At 39.3% G+C, this 20038-nt stretch overlaps 1 protein-coding gene across 2 annotated transcripts in view; it reads left to right on the forward strand.

The window, feature by feature from the left end:
• The window catches only part of GLI3 (GLI family zinc finger 3), a 197705-nt gene that overhangs the window by 159438 nt on the left and 18229 nt on the right, over positions 1-20038 (forward strand). For both annotated transcript variants that reach the window (XM_072330201.1, XM_072330202.1), the window contains 3 exons: positions 1275-1491; positions 2911-3027; positions 4280-4420. In XM_072330201.1, coding sequence (XP_072186302.1) covers positions 1275-1491; positions 2911-3027; positions 4280-4420 — 475 coding nt within the window. The remainder of the gene's footprint in view (positions 1-1274; positions 1492-2910; positions 3028-4279; positions 4421-20038) is intronic.

Here is a 20038-nt window from a genome sequence, read left to right on the forward strand (position 1 = left end):
TAATCACACTGAATCTGTCTCTTTATAGATTGTAGTCAAACAGACAAAATGTATAGTCAGATTAATGAACACAGAATTTCTTTAGAATTATTACTTAAATGATACTTGAAACGATTTTAGCTCTTTTTGTATCACAATATTTTCAGTTAATACACTTATGTGTAACAGCAATTAAGACCCCAGACTGTAAATTTGGATTAAATTCACCCTTTCGACATTAGAAAAAGCCTTGATTCTTAAAAGATTTTATGCTACATCCCCTTCTTTTAAAATCTAATGCTTTAAATTTGTCGAGCTCTTTTGAATTGATCTTTTTAAAAGAAAAATATTCAATATATGCACTTCCTCTTTCTTTTGTTACAGTAATATGTTATTGGCAAATGTTTACAGGAGAATCTCATATTTGTGTTTGAAGATTTAGCCCCATGCTGTTTATTCTTCAAGTATGATACAAAGAATGTTTTGGCACTACGCACAGAATAGGTCCTTAGATGGCAGTGTAATTTCTTCTAAAGTCACTGTAGTCTGGGAAGTGCGGTGAAGTAATGAAGTGATGACAGGTATTAACATGCATAATGGGCTTTAATAGACATTTAATGTTGTTAAACTGAAAGAAGAAGTGCTTTCCCATTGGAATATTTCTCCATTGAAAGTCATTGATCATCAGTTTCAGAGGGGAAAGGTTAATCCATCAGTTTCTGTAACCAAACGGCACTGATGGAAATTCTTTAGGTGACATTTTGGATGAACTGAGCTTTCCATCTTTGCAAACAAATGAGTGATATGACAAGCATGGTGTTCAGAACACATTTAACCAATTGATTTTCTCTCCTCTTGTAATAAGATCTAGAGACATATGAAAGAGTGTAACATAAGCCAAGATTAAAGGAACTGCTTCATACAGACGAACGTAGGGGAACTGCATTATCAATAAAAGTACTGTAAAGCATGTAGGCGCCCATTCTTTTTCTTTATATAAAGTTTGTTATTGCAATAAATAGCTGTTATTGAACTGCTTGCCTTTTATTTCAGTTTTTCTGAATTTTATTTCTGTCAACTTTTTGTGGTTTTGTTGTAAATGTTAGGAAAAAATTGTTGTGTTTTGTTAAGGCATTGCTTTTGCACTCACTAGTAAATCCAGACCGACTCTGAGTTTAAAAGCAGGATTTATCATCCTTTGGGGCATGATTTTAAGGGTTAAATCTGTACAGTGCCATACTGCAATGACCTTCATCATTTTCCTCCCTCTTCCCTCCTTTTTCTCCCAAATTCAGCCCTGCTCTGAGTTTCACATACCCTCCTACACCGGTATCCCTCCAGCAAATGCATCAGCAAATTATAAGTCGTCAGCAAACCCTGGGTTCTGCCTTTGGACACAGCCCTCCTCTCATCCATCCTGCTCCAACTTTTCCTACCCAGAGACCCATCCCTGGCATCCCCAGTGTCCTGAACCCTGTCCAGGTCAGCTCTGGACCTTCTGAGTCCACACAGGTGAGAGACAATGAAAGAAACCTTTGCACCCAGCTAATTTAAAAATGAAAAAATGAATCAAATCACTTTGTCTTGTTGGCAATTAATCACCACTGTCACCAAGACTCTTTGATAACAGTTTCCTCACAGCTATAGCATTTGCGGTCCCGTTATTATAAATCATGGGCTTAGATGCAGTGTTCCTCATTGGTAGCATGCTTTTTAGTCCTCAGGTATTTCAGCATGCTGCAGCAGCTTTTTATTTCAACCTATCTTTCCTGGATTGGACAACTTAATACAGGTGGGAAGCAAAGAACAGGAAAAACACATAGAAGCACTTAACGTTTTAAAGCTTAGCAGCATCTTCACATCCACATCGACTAGCGTACTTCAAGACACTGAGTTGTATTTTGCCATCCTCAGCTGCTCAAAGATTGTGTGGAGGTTTGAAGTTTTGGCTTTGTTTTTTTTCCTCTGATTTATGCAAAATTGAATGTGGTGAATTAGAATTAACGATTTCAGTAGCGAAGTTGTATTCTTAAAAGCTGGAGATGTGCAGCAGGGGATCAAGCCAATAATATACACAGTTTCTGTTTCACCTTTTAGTAACTCATGTTGTTTGTTTCTAGATGACCTGGGATAGGTTATTTATCAGTCTGGGAGTTGTTTATCTTCTGGCTAGCTTTTTAAATGTAGGTGCAGAATAAACTGCTGTAGACAGCATATTGATTATTTGTGGGGTCTGTGCAGTTCAGGTATCTCTAAAAGATCTCTGGATTCCTACAAGATCCATTTGCAAGTGTAGGTAATGATGATCTATCCAGCACAGCAAGAAGGGAAACAAGATTCTGGACTGTTTATGTCAGTGATAGCTTTGCTGCTGACTTTGGAGAATCCAGGACTTCATCTAGGATTTTTCAGTTGAGACTCTCTTATTAGTGTTCAGCTTTCCTCCGTCTCCACTATTATAATGGGAAATGTACTAACAGAGCTGGTATCTTGCATATAGACATGAAGTGGGAAAATTTTTCCTCACAGTGTAAAAAAGAAATCTTTTTTTTTCATGTTAATTCTAACTGGTGCATAGCAATTTGGCTTTTCAAAGTTGCCTTTCTAAAGTCATCATTATGTGAAAATTCAGGTTCTTCCTATTCCTCCCCGACTTGACAAAAACAGCATTAGTTTGTAAAAAGGAATAGCATCAGATGCTCACCTTCCTGTTCCCTTCCTTCTCCATTATAAGGTTGAGTGATGCAGCTCTTCCACAAGTTAATGCGATGTAATGGAAGCACAATCTGATTGCATATCCAATAAAATTAACAGTGTAGCTTTTCCATGTACAGTTGCTGAGCAGCTGCTGCATGTTTCATTTGGGGGCTGGGTATTTATCACAGTCTGATTTTGTCCTTTTTTGGAAAAAAAAAACCAACCTGCCTGCAGCAGAACAAACCCACAAGTGAGTCTGCAGTGAGCAGCACTGGGGATCCAATGCACAACAAGCGCTCCAAGATAAAGCCCGACGAGGACCTCCCCAGCCCGGGTGCGGGAAGCGTGCAGGTACAGCCTTCTGCTCTCAGTTATAAGCCTTTTTTCTCACTGCTAAAGGGAAAACACATATTTGCCTTGTTTAGCCCTTCTGCCTCTTACAGGCCTTCATCTCATACACACACACGAGCTTGTGGTAGCAAGGGACTGAGTATAGGACTTGAGCAACAAGGGTTTGCTTTGTTAAAGGATGAGGACAGAATGGAAGTAGGCTGTGGGAGAAACATCTCATTTGGTTCAGTGAGTGCTCAGCTCTCTGTTCTCAGTGGAAAAGGGAACCAAAGATATTTAGGTCTTTATTCAGGGTGAGTTTGCCATTCAGCAAGAATATTTACACCATGCTGACTTCTGACAGATCTTAGCACTGTGCAACATTGGGGCCTTAGTGATGGCCTCCAGTCACTTCTGCCACACTTTACTTACTGGTTGATGCCACTGCTTTTAGCAGAGTGATTCCTGATTTACAGTGATGAAAGGCAGGTCAGAATCAGAGACTCAGTCTTGTGAGTGAAAGCAGAGCAAGGTTCATCTAAATACATCAGCAGGCTGGAAATGGAGAAATAGCATGAGTACGTAATCTGAACCAAGTGCCAACATCTAAGCCAGTACAAGCTGGAAGGAGTCCCTTGGAGGAGCTGAAGGTGGTAAATAAAAAACCAAAATGAAAAACCATCTTCCTGCAGTCCCCTCTTCCATGCACATATTAATTAAGGACAAGAACAGGCTGACATGTAGCCTGAAAGTTACCACTCTGCTTTTGAAAAGACTGTTTATGTGAAAACCTGTCACTGGATTAGCAGCATAAACACAGTGTGGATGACTGGTTATTTATGTCCAACTGTATTACTAAAAACAAATCTCAGTTAATTCGACTACGCTAAATAATGCCTTTTTCACTCATAATGCCACTTAGTAATTAGGGCAAATGTGCAAATGAAGAGCTGCTTTAATACAGAAAGAGGGAAGCTGAGCATTTACAATCTGATTTTAACTGGCATGTAAATGGATTTATTTTTTTTTTTTAGAAATTTTCTGCAGTGGATACTTCTGAGGAAGAAATATCTGTTTTACACATGTAGTTGATACATGGTTTTGGCTTACCAGGCCTGTTTTGAGCTTTTGCGTTTTGTAAAGCAGAGTGAACTGAGGGTATAATAACCTGTATCCCTCACTCTGTCTTCCTTTTAATGATGAAGTAATTCACTCCTCCTCCTCTGTTTCAGAATTTCCTCTCTCCTCACCTCTGTTTTTTTAATCTCTCCAGGAACAGCCAGAAGGTATGACCCTGGTAAAGGAGGAAGGGGACAAAGATGAAAGCAAACAGGAGCCTGAAGTGGTCTACGAGACGAACTGCCATTGGGAAGGCTGTTCCCGGGAGTTTGACACACAGGAACAGCTAGTGCATGTAAGTTAATGATATTCAGGAACGGGGTTTAAAACTACGTGACCTTTTTCATGAGGGTTAGGTTCTCTGACCCTGTGCTGAGTCAAGTTTCTTAGCTAACAGCGCTGCAAACTGGAGTGGGGTTTATGAGTTTCTGAGAATAAAGAAAACTGAGCCACAGTGCTTGACCTGTTCAGTCAGCTAAAGCTTAGTGTAAAATTCAATAAAGTCTTCAATAGAGATTGTAATGGCTCTGATCCTGTAAGCCAGCAAACAGTATTTTGAGTTAGAGACTTTGATAGTTATTGAGTAATAGTAAGCTGGACATGAATTATTATTAACCTTTAGCCAAGTTTGATTTTTTCCCCAAAAGGGATTGTAACAGTAAAAATGGGCAAGAGGAGTTCTTCCTCCTTCCCTAAGGGTTTGAAGGGTTTGGGTTTTTTTGTATCAACTTACTGTTGTCTGGAAGCTGGAGTGGGTTATTTAGATAAATACATGGCAACAGGGTTAATTCAGTCCTTCAAGCAAAAGCAAACTGTATAGTCCAATTTATTCTGTATCTGTCTTTTTTCTTCCTCTCCATTTGCTCAAGTGAATTGTTTTTGGCATTTTTTACTATTGTAAGCTAAAAAATGAGCCATCAAACAGAATGGAACCTACCAAGTACAACACCCCCTCACATTTCCATTCACTTAGCTATCAGGGAATCGCTTCAATTTCATAGAACTTATCTAAATATGCTGAATAAAACTAAGGAATTTCTAGTACGTATTGGAGAGGGCCATCTTCAGCAAGTTATGTGTTTGTTGGAGTCGTATTTATTGTAGAAAAATGTTGAGTACTCTTCTGGAGATTGTGCAAAATCTGTTGCACAATATGGCCAATACTACTGAAATAGATAGTTGAAAAATGTACTTTTATCCTGAAGTTAAATAAATAAATAAAATCAACCACTTTGTATTTCTAAACACTATGCAAAATGGTAAACTGATGCTGCAGAGGTAACTTTAGTAAATCAGTGCCAGATCTCACTTGTTGAAGTATGTCAGACTGGTGATGCTGGAAATTAATCAGCAATAATTGCTATTTTACGTTATTTGTAGGTAGTAGTAGCAGTAGTAACAGCAACAACAATAAATAAAAGCACAAACTGAAATGATGGCAAGAATGTGACTTTTAAAATGAATTTTTAAACACTTTTTGCCCAAAATATATCCTAACATATTTATAGGCCAAAATGAAATGTGAGAAGAGAGTCTTTTAATGTTGTAATATCTTTTTGGGAAGAGATTCCATATGAAAGGTTGGATGCATTTAAAAGATCAAGTGTCGGTCTTGCAATTCATTCCATGCAGTCAGACTGATTGACATCATCTGGGGCTCTGCACAGGCAGTCTTTATGTCTGCTCATAATTGTGAGGCTAAAGCTTTATGGTGACTGGAAAACCTTTCTCGATATTCAGAAATGATCCAGGTGATGACAATAAATAATTTACACCAAAAATATATGGAATAAAAGAGAAATCTAGAATAAAAATGCCTTTGGTAATATAAAAAAGGAAGAGGATTTTTTGAAGTTGCATATATAAAATATAAGTGAATTCCACTGTACCTGTTATTTAATGGCTAATGTTTTATATGGTTTCATGTGAGTTAAACTGACAGTGAGACTGTTCTTTTTTTCTTGTAATTTCTGGTGCAAATCTATTTTGTCTTATGAAGGTCAACAGCAAGACTTCTCTGAAAAAAAAAAAAAGTGTATTTCTTACATTTTTGAGTGATGGCAACATCTGAAATGGGTTTCTCTAGCTGTAAAAACAGGTAGATAAAAAATGTTTCTGTGATACAAGGAGTTCTTTCTGGCAGTGCTCAGGATTTGGATATTTTACGATGGCATTTTAAGATTATGAGGTACAGGTCCCAACTTGAAACCCTGAAGACAATAAAATCATCATCCTTGCCGCAACCATCACATTCAAGTAGCTCAAATCACACAGCAAGAGTCAGAGTGCGACTCGGTGATGGAGCACTGCTTTGTGATTCTTTTGCTGCTCTACCAGAGGCCTGCTGTGTGGACTTGAGTGAGTTATTTCTGTTCAGAATTGCAAAAGGGCTTGAGTCATCTAGCTCTGTGCAAAAGGCTGGTTCTGCACCATCTCCCTCACATTTTGTCTGCCCTTGATTGCCACAGCCCCTTGATTGAGGCGTGTAGCAACATGGGGAGTGAAGTCCAGATCTTGGTAGGGTTTCACCTGGCTTTTAGTTGTGCTGTTCCAGAAGAAAGCCTTAAGTTTCAGTGCAGCAGTTCTGTCTTTGAATATCTTCCCATTGGTCTGTGGCCTTGTACCCAAATATTCATGGGTGAATCCAAGCACATACAAATAGCAGTGGCTACACTTAACCCCAGCATCATTACTCTAAGCTTCTGACATGATGTATGCATGTACACCTGTGTCAGGCCCAGAGATTGTGTGTCTGTAGTGTGAGTACATTCTTATTTACACTGCAGTAACAACTGGAGGCCTACGTGCTGCTGAGACACAAGGGAAGGAACAGCCCTGGTTGTGGGCATGGGATTGCATTAACCCTGTGAAATCAGTGACGGGTGTGTGAGGCTTCTCAGTACTGTCTGTGGGTCCCTTAGCTGGCTTGTATATATGTAGGCATGTAGCTACCATGCTATGCTTCTCAGCAGGTTGAGGGCTTTGCAGGATAATAGGTATTAGCCTTGAAATCTTGCAGGAGTTGCCAGTGCTGGCTGCATGTGCTGCCACTCTGCAGGTGCTTCCCAACCCTCTGGCAGGGTTGCAGAGTATCAGATGCTCCAGCCAGGATTGAAGTGGTGTTTGAAATGAGATTCCAGTCTGTCACCTGGGACATCAAAAGCATGGGTAACCATCCTCTTTGTGTTGATTCTGCTGTAGGATTGTAAACCCCAAGGCAGGGGAAGCTGGCACAGGTAAAGGCCGTAGTAGCTTAAACTGTCCTAGAAAGGCTCATTCAGGTAACATATGCCAGCATCCCTGTATTCCCTGACACACAAGGAGGGTGAAAAGTATGGAAGGCTCATGTTTTATTTGAAGGATTGGGTACACGAGCATAAATTCCCCTCTAGCTAGAATGCTTCTGGAGTAGAACTCAGAAGTGCTTTTCCACAATATGCAATGCATACAGCTTACATTGTAGGTATAATTGCTCCCATAATGTACAGCGTGTATCCACAAGCACATACACTTCCATTTGGAAAGAGGTAAAGATAGGATTGCTCATGTATGTTCCAATCATTCCGTCATGTGGAAATAACATTATTACCCTTTTGGAAATGGTGGGCTATGATTTAATCTGAAATCAAGAGTGGGTAAGTCAGATCCTAGCAATGTCTGCATTATATAGTGGTGTGTAATGTTGCATATGAGAAACTGTAAGTAGAAGCTTATCTGCGACTGGATATATAGTACAGCTTTATATCAGAAATTGTGGTCATGGGCAGAATGGATGGTCAGTATACAGTAGTATTTTTCTGCTTTACTTTCTGTAGTGAAGTCCTGCTGCTATTAGTGTAAAATGTGAGTGCTAGCAAAAGTACATTTAGGTTCCACGAGACAATGTTTTCTGACTGAATTTATGAACAAAACCTGAGCTGCTATGAATAAATAACTAAAAAGCTACATCAGAGAATCGTTATTGACCCACCCAGAAGGCTCTGACGCTGTAATGATTTTGATGCAGGATCTCTTATTTTCAAGTAATATGCACCACTTAGAATTCAGCGTGGTTAAATTTTCATGATACATACACCAAAAGGCAAGGTGTTAAACCGTTCACATTCTCTGCCTTATTTATAGCACCCATCCATCCTTTTTTTTTCCACCATTCTTACAGTTAATAGAAAGATTCATGATTCTTCATGGTTGTCTATCTAGTGTCTGACAGTACTGACTGCCCTGCTAAAGCAAGTCACTATCTATAATTGATATCCTTCTATGGAATAGGGTACTGGCTGCAATTGAAGGGTTTTGCTGAAAGCTCTTAAATCTTGACAACTTCTGCCCTTGTTCTGGTTCAGTCGCTGAGCTTCACAGCTGGGATCCCAGGGTTATTTGAACTTGGTGCAAAAGGGGTGCGTGTTTCACATTAGCAAATCACAAAGTCGGGGAGCAGCATTAGAGCTGCTTCTGTGGACTCCTGCCAGGTAGACTTATTTACAGTGCCTTGCACTCCTAAAAAGATTGCTCACATTACCACTGGAGCATGTGTGCTGAAGATTCCTTTCTTTCCCTCCTTATTTAAAAAAAAAAAAAAAAAAAGAAAAAGAAAAAATAATCTTATTTATTTTAAAGCCTCAGTTTGCTGCTGGGGTCTTTATCATTCAGCTGTTTAATTAATTTCTCTGCCCAGCAAGATATTATAATTGGGCTTAGCTGAGCTCAAGTTTGTTTTAAATATGTGATAAATGCACTTGAGCACCCAGAAGCTAATAAGATATTGTGTATTTTTATAAATCTGCTTTTTGTAGCAGTTTGTCTTTATTTTTTTCTTTTTTTTCCCCCCCAGAAATCAGGTTAAGAATAAAATATTGTAGAAGGGTTGGGCACTAAAGATAAAAGTTTGTTTAAGAAAATTATCCTTCAAGGAAATGACTGAAGTTATTGTTAAATATTAATACAATGGCAATCAGAAAAACGCAGTGCTGCCTATTTCTCATCCCCCTTGCTGTGTAGATTTGATAATTATTTTTTTTTATTCAAAAACATGCTTGAAGAACTGTAGAGCTGTTTTTTTGTTGTTAATGTTTTCTCCTTAATTGTGCAGCAATAAAATTATCTCGTTGTTACATTTGATTAGATGAGATCAAAAAGCCCTAAACTGACAGTGATGGCTTACGATCACAATTCCATTTGCTGAAGTGTTTCTGCCTGTATCCAAGCCCTGATGACTGAAGCACTCCCCTGGCAATCCGTGGAGCAGTCACTGTAATGCTCTTCCAGGTCCCCCAAGCTCAGTTTCTGAAGGGTTTTTCCCTTCTTTCCTGTAGAAAAGAGTGGGTTCAGCCTTGGCAGACAGAAGTCAGGCAGCGATCCATGGAGACCTCTGAAAAACATAGGCTGTGCCCACAGGCTACCTCAATTCAGGTTATTCAGCACCTATAGTGATTTGGGATGCCTTGATCAATGCAGTGCACCACAAGAACAGGTCTGATGAGGAGTTGAGGAGTGCCCTGCTGTCTGAAGGACCAGAAGCCTTTGGAGCAGTTCATTTTGGACACCCAGAAACAGGAACACCTGCAATCAATAGACTTTTGAAAGTCTCCCTTTCTGATCTACGGCTTTTTCCTCTGCTCCTCTCTTATAGGAGAGGAAACAGGAAAGGACTGTGAGAGCCTCACTTTGCTGCATTAAAAGGGGTCCAGCTGCAGTACCGGAAAAAGTTACTTCCTTTGATGAGAGCAGTTCACCTGGTTTGCAGTGTCAGAACCATAAATGAATGGTGGAGTCATGCTTTGCTCCAGCTCCCTGAGCTGCAGATGAGCTTGCTACTCGGTGGCACAGCTGAGGTGCCACCTCTTTACCATCTCAAAGGGATTTAACTAAACACCTCAACTGGTGTTTCTGTGAAATTGTAGAGGGATTTATTATTTTATTCTGCAGAGGCTGTTTTTGTTGCATTTCCACTATGGCTTTGGCTCCAGTGCAGTAGCAGAGATTCTTCTGCCCCTTCGGAGTCAAATTGTGCCTAATTATGGCAGCAACTGTCCTGAAAAGTTCAGAAATGTTTCCTTTAAATTGAAAAGAGTAAGGAATAGATTAGGTACATGAAATACATTATAATAATTTTTTATTTTTTATTATTATTTTTTCTCTGAAAAAGGAAGTGTACATTGTACATTTTGTACTTATGTACAAAAGAAAAATTTATTTGGTGGTGATTTTATTCTATTTCATCTTATTTTATTTTATTTTATTTTTCATTTAATGGGGTCTGGATTCTTCCCTGTATTTGGAGAAGCAGTGCTGTGCACAAAACAATTCATTCTTCAAGTAACACGAGCCCTGGGCTTGGATTGAAGGCTGGGACAGTGTGGAAAAGGAAGGCAGCTGCTTTGGAGGCAAGCAAATGCTGTGCAGTTTTTCTTCAGCTCGTGTATTCCCTCAGTGCATTTGATTTTGTAGCTGTGAAGGAGGAAGGAGGAGGAGAGAAATAATTGTGAGAAATACCTGTTCAGAAGTTTGGAGAGAATGTTTACAGTTAGATTTCAAAATTTCCTTGCTGCCTGTTTAAGGCCAAGTTGTAATTAAGGTGCCACATTATTGTGCTGGGATATAGTCAACAAGCTGTAACTTTAAAATACACCATAATGGTAGCGTCATTTTGGGCCAGCAATTCGTTACCTGCCATTCAAAAACCAGTAAGCCAATTTCTCTGCCCCTAAGTGCATACACATTCTCTCTTGGTTTCCACATGGGTAACTAACGCATTCTTGTTCTCTTGTAGCATGTCTTTAACCATCTATCAAAGGGGTTTTAAGGTTAAGTAACCACAGACCGACCTCATGCTGTTCTCTCTATGTACCATGGAGCATCAGCAGCCCCTGGGGCCAGCACATCCCTGCTCCACACACCAACTACCAGAATGCCCTCTGCCTTCCAGCAGTGTTAAAAGCCAGCGCTGCTGCCTTCTGAAGAGATCTCATTCACTCTGGGCTTGACCTGAAGGCCGGCTGTGCTTTGGCTCAGGTCCTCTTAAGCACTCCTGCATCAGCAGTTCCCCTTCCTAATGTCTGGCTTTCGATGAATCACTGAGGAGATGAAAAAAAAATAAAGTGGGGATTTTTTTTATTTTTTTTTTTTTGATAGAGAAAGGTTTACAAAAAAATAAATCCACCCTAATCTGTGAAGTATTAAGAGGGGATTTAGAGAGAGAAATATAATCTTTTTTTTTTTTTTTTTTTTTTTCTTTTTAATTTTAATTCCTCTGTAATTAGTGTTTCTTTCACGGCATTAGTAAAACTTGTTGTTAGTCAGCTGCTATGGCTGCTGTTCATGTGAGTTGCCAAAGTCACTGTATCTGAATTGGTGTCCCTGAAAGGGATTGCTATATTCTGGCATGCAGTTTAAATAGCACTTCCTTTTTGCTGTGTGAGTAGCAACTGATCAGTGCTCCTCCTGTGCCCAGAGAAGTTACTCTAGCAATTTAGATTGAAATCAGAACAAGTGGGTACTTGAATGAGAAGGGCTGTGTGTGAAAGTGAGTAGGTCTTGAGTATCCCTGTGTAAATTTTGTCAGAAAATCTTTTCAGGTGGTTTGTGGACCTTATGTATCTATTTAGTCTTTATTTTCCATGACACTGGAACTAGTGAGTTTCTCCAGGTTAGTGATGCTTCATGGGTGATTTGCAGTTTTTTAGGAAGTGTAGGGATAAGAGCCAGCAGCCAGTTTCCAGGGGAGATCGTGCTGCCTGATTGAAGGCATAGGCACAAGTAAAGCTGCAGAGTGAGTCGGCTCTTCAGCTCCTGACTCTTGTTGGCAATAGAAACCCATGCCTGCTGCTTGAGCTACCTCAGAGCAGCAAGGAAGGTTGGGCTTGTGCACTGACTCCAGGGAGCATTCAGTCCTGTTCCAAGGGCCAGGAAGAGCATATTCTCCTGGGCAGAGTTGCCAATTTCTGTGTGGGTTTTTCCTTTCCTGCTGCTGCTGACTCAGTACTTTGCAGTATGTAGCCTGTCTTACAATGGTGAACAAGTGGAACACCGAACTTGAACTTTCTGAGACCCTCTCTCCTTTGTGATGCGTTTCTACATTGCTTTTGTCTTCTCAAGAATAGGATTTTGTCCATTGGGCAAGTCATGTTTCTATCTTAGTCATGAGCGCAGTGTTCTCCCGCTTAGATGCCTGTATTGTACCCAAAAGGTTTTTTCATAGAAATCTGATGCCTGGAGAAACTGAAATCTGTGAGCTCAGCCTGGCATATTCAAATGAAGGCAGGATTGGTTGAACTGCATACAGGCTCAAGTGTCACTTCTGCATTTAATTCTGAGGCTTTTACGGTGTGGATTGGTCTTTGCATTGTGTTTTGTTCATGTAAACTCTTAATAGAAAAAAAAAAAAGAAAAAAGAAAAAAAGAAAGAAGACCATACAAGCCTTATATCTGGGTTAAATAAATTCAGTGTGAATTTTTCAAGGTTTTGGATACCTAATCTGTGAAATAAATGGATGGTGGTTTTGTCAGGAGTGGGTCCTCTGGTGGTTTACGCTGTAGGTATGAGGTCTGCATATACTGTTCTTATGTGTATCACAGGGCTGAGATGCCACAGTTCTCTGTGAGATAAAGTAGTCAAGCTGAAAATGAAACAAAGCTCTAACTGTATCCCTCCTTGTGTTTAGCAGAGATAAACTACAGTGGAGTCTCAGGGCTGCTCCATTTGGCTTCTGGCAGCAGCTTTAATTGGTAAAATGCAGATTTTTTTTTTTGATCAAGAGAGGATTATTCTTGTTATCAGTCTGGAGCATCTTATTTCAAGATGAAAAGGCTTCGCTGAATTACAGATGCCAACATTTTTACAAAGCACTTGGCGATTGACATCTCAAAGAGAAAGTATGATTTATTAGCCTATAATGGCTAACACTGAGCACTGGGATAGGTCCCACTGATTTGTGAAATTGCTTAATATGAATTGCCTTTTTGTGTAATTCAAGCCATAGGTTTTTCAAATAAACTTAGAATATAAAGCATATGAAATGTTACAATACCTGGAAAGGGGGAAGTGGGATGGAGCTGTGTAGCTAAAAAGAAAAGAAAGGGAAAGGAAGAAAGAGAAAAAAAAAAAAAAAAAAAAAAAAAAAAAAAAAAAAAAAAAAAAAAAAAAAAAGAGAGAGAGAAGAAGAAAGGAAAAAAGAAAAGAAGGAAGGAAAAAAAAGAAAAAGAAAGACCTAAATCCATCTTGGTGGTGTTTTTTTTACAGTAGTTTGGTTGATATGTTGGCAGAGTAAAGATTAATAACAAGCCTTGTCGCTATCAGTAGCTGCTTGTCGATTCTCTGTAACAGGGCTGTCTGTTCAGCATGGAAATTATTGATTAAATAAAAATTGCTATTAGATTGTGATGTGATCCATAATCACAAACAATGGTGGACATTCCTCATTCAGAACCCAAGCCATGCATCAAGTTTTTCCTTGCAGTAATTTATATTGTGCTGACACTCGCACCCATTAGGCTTTTATCCTCTCCTACATGTGTCAAGAAAGCACTAAAAGAAAGAACAGCAACATCACAGTGGCAGGTAGGAGCTCACTAGATTTTCTGAGAGTAAGCATAGCATAGCTAAGCCCATCTTTTGCTTCTAGTTAGAACCTTACCTAAGCAGTGGGCAACGCTTCTTGAATTCAGAGACCTTTTTCTGAGAGTTTTCAATGAGAACGGGAGCTTTCTCCACAAATATTTGTACCCAAAATGCTCACTGCCCATTTTTTCTTCTGTTGTTCTCTTGGCACTGATCTTATTAATGATCCTTGTTTAAGGTACATGCTTGTCAGAATGATGTGGAAGGGGTACACAGCCAGAAAAACTAAATGTTTTCTCTCTTCCTCTCCTCTCTTTCTCTCTCTTTCTCTCTTTCTCTCTTTCTCTCTTTCTCTCTTTCTCTATTTCTCTCTCTTTCTCTCTTTCTTTCATATAAATATTCTGGAGTGTGAAAGTCCGATGGGTTTCCTGTAGTTATTTAGCTCTGATGCTTCTTAATTTGAGGAATCCAGGATCAGAGTGCTTCATTTAAGACTGCATCACTTTAGGCTGAATTAATTAAAAAGATAATATCTCACCCTTCCCTTCCCAGCACATGTGAGCATGGTACCAACCTTCTGCCCCCCAGTGAGAGACTTTGTCTAAAACTAAAGGAAACTTAGTCAAGATTTTTTACAGAGTTTGGCTGTTTGTAAGAATTATGCCCACACAGCTTCTCTGTTACTTTATCTCAAAAGACCTTAAAAATATATGTCAAAACTGATCAAATGCAGCCTGCCTAGATGTGATGCAGAGGCATTCCTGTAGCTCTGGCCTGCAGATTGCTGGCTGTGTCTACGAGCACTAAGCATAATTATTAGAAGAGTTTTGTATATCTATACAAGTACTGAGAATATAGCAGCTTAAAACATTGTGGTTACATGTTTGGTTTTTTTTAGTGTGGTATTTCTTAACATTCATAGAATAATCAAACTGTCACCAGTGCTCACTATTGTACTATATATTAGGTAGCTTTTGCATACCTTTCTTGTGTCTAAAATATTTCTAATATGATATATTACAGATAACCAAGAAAATCCTACCTGCAGTATTTTGACTGTTTGCTGCATTGTGCTCGTGTTAAAGAGAGTGTTTAACAGTAAGCTCTGCTTCCTTCACTATACAGGGTAAACACAGAGTTTCACTGTCACTTAAATTAAGAGAGCACTTCATTTTGCAAAGCCGGAGCATGTGCCTTGCACACCTCCTGCAGTTCAGCCACTTTCTCTGTGTGGATCAGAGCCAAGGGATTACCAGCCAGGAAATTAATTGCCAAGGGGATTCCGACACTTATTGTTAGTTAAAAAAAAAAAAGAAAGAAAGAAAAGGAAGAAAACGTGAACAAAGAAGTGTGTTTTATATCACACTCTGAAGGCGCCAGGCTCTAGCTCTGATTCTGAAGGGAGTAGTGCAAAGATGCAGGCTTGTTGGGGCTGCCCTTTGGTTGTCTCCTGCAGAGTCCTGTGTCCATCTGCTAGCACATCAGCCCCATTCAAAATAGATTCACAGTGATTTATGGAAGAGCTATATTTCTGAAATAAACCAGATTATTTAGGATTGATTTTTAGTTACCAGAAGCAACTTGTCAGTTCTCTGCAAGTAAACTGAAGTTACTGTGTGGAATGCGAAGCAGAAAGACGGCTTTGGCACTTTTTAAACTGTACTAGATGAAACCCCCATGTTCTACCTGAAGATCTTTCACAGTTTTAATTCCGCTTGTCCCAGAATATGTCTGTTGTCTACCTATGGCACAGTTGTCTGTGGTATGTAACAAGAGAACAGAAAATGTTATCCCAGGACACAAGAGATGGAAGAAGCTATCCTTGCTGCTGTTCCCAGGAGCATCAAGGATAACTAACCTTTGCTAACCTGACTTTGCTAGGATGTGTCAGAGATGACCAAACCTAGCAGAGATGTGAAAGATAAATTTGAAGTGAATATCCAGTGGAAAAAGCCTAAGGCTGTCTCAGAGAAACAATAAACCTGTTGCACATGATAAAGCTTGTTAGAAATGTTTCTTAGAGATGTCAGGAAGGGAGGGTCCAAACTATCTTCTGTAGTTGTCATTGCTTGTGTCACCCACTGATGTATTAATTCTGCCAGCATCTCCTCTGTGATGAAACCTTGTGAAGGTTTTGACGATTCTTATCACTGCCGTCATTTTTCTTTCTAGTTTCTGTGAGAAGCGTTGTGTGTTTTTACATCTCTATATTCACAGCTTTCTTAGGGTTTTGGGTTTTTTTTTGTGCAGTTCATTGCAAAGCACGGATGAGGTGTTGTCTCTTAATCTAACGTGCATATATTATGTGTAAGGAGTCACTAATTGCATTTGTTGAAGAAATCCTGCAGTTCAGGGATGTTTTTCTGCATTGGTAATTGTATGGGTAACTTGAATGTGATCATGTAGTAAGCACAGATCTCTTCAATTAAGAGAAGTTTAAAAGACTTACAGTTGAACACAGGTAAGTCCTACTAAGGAGTATCTTTCATTTCAAGAGGATCAGTGTTAGCTTTGCTGCAAACATTAATATAAGTACCAAGAACAGGAAAAAAATGTATGATTACACAAAATCTGATCCAAAATTGATCTAAATAAATTTCATACTGTTAAGCAGGTCTTGGCTACATAGTCTGTAGAGTATTCCTGACCATATGTTTCATACTCCCTGGGGAGCAGATTTTATTTAATTGCTATTCCACCCCATTAGGGGCACATGATTTTCAGTAAAAGAAGGCAGTATCTTTTTTCTTTCTTTCATTCTTTTTGTTTCTTTTCTTTTTAAAGGGATCCCGTAGTTTGCCAATTCTTCTGTACCAGTTCAGGAGTTTGGAAGTCTTCAAAATCTTATTAGGATAATATTTTTTATCTTTTCCTTGTTCTGTCTTGCTGTAGTCTTTCATAGATGAATAAATTGACTCATGGGATTAAGTGGTTTGTCTGTGGTAATACAGAACGGTATTAAGTCGCTGGAGTGTATGTTTACATTTTAACTCAAAGAGCCTGTCGGTACTAACCTGCTTGCAATCTATTTCCAAAACTAGGCACTGAAAAGCATTATAAATTTTAACAGATTTTTGTCATTAAACCATATAATTTCTATAAAACAGTTCTGGCTTTATATATTCAGTTTGTGCACTACTATTGTTGAGATATTTTGCTGTACATTTTTACTTAAGAGTCTTTCTGCTTTAAGCATTTATTTGTTGGCTTCACTGGTCTGGTCTGTGTAATGGTTAGAAATCGCTTCCCATTTTGTTCTTTTATTCTAGTGAACATGCTTTGTTTTAAAGGAAAATGTTATTACTTTGAGCATGGTTTGAACCCAATGCTCAGTATCTTAAGTATCACAGCTGCTAAAGCCCCCCTCCTGCAGACAGCTCAGTGTGGTTAGACTCAGTGGAATTTAACAGACTCCTCACTGCCGTAAGAGCTCATGTGAGCAGAGCATCTCACAGAATCAAGATCTGCTCATCTCACCTAGGAGCAATGGCTGGAATTTATCAAAGCCGAACATTATAGGGGGAGTGTTGTTAATTTCAAGTTTAATGTATACAACAGATCTGATTTCTGTTGAAGTTGGATGGCTTACTATGGCAGAAAGGAGGACTATAGATTTATGTCTTCTGCAGCAGCGTGGTAGAAGTTCCAAGGGGCTTGGTACTTCTACCTTGTGTGTGCTGATGTGCCTTTTGCAAAACTGAGGTGACATTCTCATTCTTGATACTGTTTGCAGATACAAGGAAATACCTTCGTGTAATATCTCCTTTTGATTACTTCTTTCTCAGGAAGAGAAGGCAGGAATTCACTGTAATCTTCCTATGCCAGTGAGAAAAGCATGTATACATGTGTGTGTGTATGTTTGCTTTTAAGCCTGTTGCACTGACACCTGTAGCAGTGCAAAGTGCTCGAGCATTTATTTATTTATTTATTTAATTTTAAGGCCTGTTTTTCTGATATGTTTTTGTTAAAGATTGCTCAAAGGTGTGTCTGGGTTCAGAATTGCAAAGAAGGTAAGGTAGTTAGCCCTGGCTCGTGTTGGATATTGCCCGTGAGGGAGTTTCAATGGATTTAACTTGAGTTTTGTGGAAATTCTGGAGCAGCTGCACGCAGAATCAATTTTTACTCCTAAATGGAAAATAATGAAGCAGGAAATTTTGAATTTGAGCCTCAGGTAGTTTTCTGTCTTCCCGTATTCAGTGGCTTCTAGAAGATATCAGACTTATTGTCTATTCAGGATTCCTGTGTGACTGTCAGACCTAGTGGAGGGCAGACACTTGGTTTTAGGCCATTCCTTCTTCCCTGTCCAGCTGTGGGAAAATACCTGTCCTTGTTTGTACTCTACTGTTTTGGCGGAACTGAGAGAGGAGTGTGTTACTGAGATCTGCAGGAGAATTAAGCTCCTTGTAGTGAGCACTCTTCTTTTGTAGGTTTGCAGCAGGAGGAAGCATTGTGCTTCCCTGCTGTCATGCCATAGAGCTTTCCTGAAGGCAGGGATCGTTCTTGCATCTCATGCCGTATCATTCGGGTCTATAGCCAGATCACAGTGAGCCTATGGGGAGAGCTTGTGTGCATGTGTGATGAAGAGAGGCGACGGAGAAATGAATGAAGGAAAGCTGGCAGAACAGGCTGATCATTAGTGCAGGGCTAGGATTTAGGAGCAGATCATCTTCAGTTGCTATTGAAGGCCACAGTAGAGTTTCTTCATGTGGTCTTAAATCCTTTAGCAAGCAGCCTTTCTTCAGTCTTTTCTTCCAGACCTGTCCTTTTGAGCCTCATTTGAATGCTTCTTCACTGGCGCATGCTTTCTTTTCTCTTAGTGAACTTAAATCTCATGGCTTATAGTGCAGGTGCCAAATAAATCTAATTTACACAAAAGGCAGGTAATGCTGAATTGTGGGTGTAGTTTGGGGACCTAAATGTGAAGAGCATAAAAAATACTAAGTAAGGTGGGCCAAACGTGAGTAGTTTTTCTTCAAGTGATTTCTGCACGTGTGAACTTCTGATAAAGGTAAAGGTTATAAGGGGGTTATACCTTTCAGACTGCCTTGTAAAAAAGGGTTGACCATGCAGCAAAAGGCTTTTTTTTTTTGCTCATTTGTTGCAGCGTATCTATGAGTGCTCAGGCAGTCCTGTAATGATGCAACCAGATGTGTACAAAAAAGACCAAGAGAGATGCTGAAACTAGTGAAAGATGGAGGAGTTTATCAGTATCTACACAGTGGATGCCCCAAGAACTTGGTCATCCTAACATCTTTCTCCCCATCACCAGCAGTTCACAGGAGAGCAGGACATACCTTTGGAGTGCTGAGACATATCCATAACATCCCTTCTTGAGAACAGCTGTCTTGAGTTTCTGCTTCATGGTTTCTACTTTCAGTTTGTTAACTTCTGCAAAAGTTAACAGCTCCCTGGCACATGTGCAATTAACCCTGTCCTTGGGAAAGTCAAAGAATGAGGATTAAGAGGAGGAGGTTTTAGTGTTTTTTCATTTGTTTTTATAACATGACAAAATATGGTAGCTGCGATACCTTGTTTCATCAACTAAGGCTATTGCAGGACAGAGCATTGGTATTGGAGGAACTTGGAAGGCCCGCTTATCTCAGCAGCAAGTTTTGAAAAATTATTTCCATACATTTGGAAAAAAGAAGTAAGAAAGCTTGAATTCCTCTTACCTGCCACTTTCACCTATTAATCTCCCAGCTACAAGTACAAGAATGCAACTTTCAAGAAGGAGATGACACTTGATTTTTTGACAGTTAGGAAAGGCAACAGCAGGAAAAAGGCAAAGCAGAGTGTAATCAAAGCATCATTCTGCTGCTGTAAAAGTGAAATGATTAATGTCTACAACGTTTGTCTTTTTATTCTGGCAGAATCTCATATATTAAATTTTCACTTTTAGAAAATAAAAGTGTAATTTCTGCCCATTTCTTTACAGCTACATGCTCTGACACAGGAAAAAAAGAGAGAGCTGTAAAACATTGCCTTTGATGGAGCTGCGTGTTGCTGCTAACAGACTTAACTGTACTGTATATGTGAATATATCTATATTAAAAGAAACAAGAACAAGATGTGATGTTATTGAGAAGGAATCCTCACAATATCCCATAAGTTCTATTCCCTCCACAAAATACCCTAAAGCCTACCAAAAAGCTGTCTAAAACCTGGAAACATAGATTGCAGTCCAAGGGAATTGGTTCTCAGCCTGACCAGCAAGCTGTGTTTGCTCTACTGGTATTATATCATATCCATACTGTGTAACTGCTAAATCAGAGATTAAAAGGAGGTCATGCTGCATTATGAACCGCTGTCATTATTTTTAGGATTAGATAACTTTTCTTTTTTTCCCCTCCCTGCTGA

Source organism: Excalfactoria chinensis, chromosome 2, assembly GCF_039878825.1.
Source record: "Excalfactoria chinensis isolate bCotChi1 chromosome 2, bCotChi1.hap2, whole genome shotgun sequence".
Classification (NCBI taxonomy): Eukaryota; Metazoa; Chordata; class Aves; order Galliformes; family Phasianidae; genus Excalfactoria; species Excalfactoria chinensis.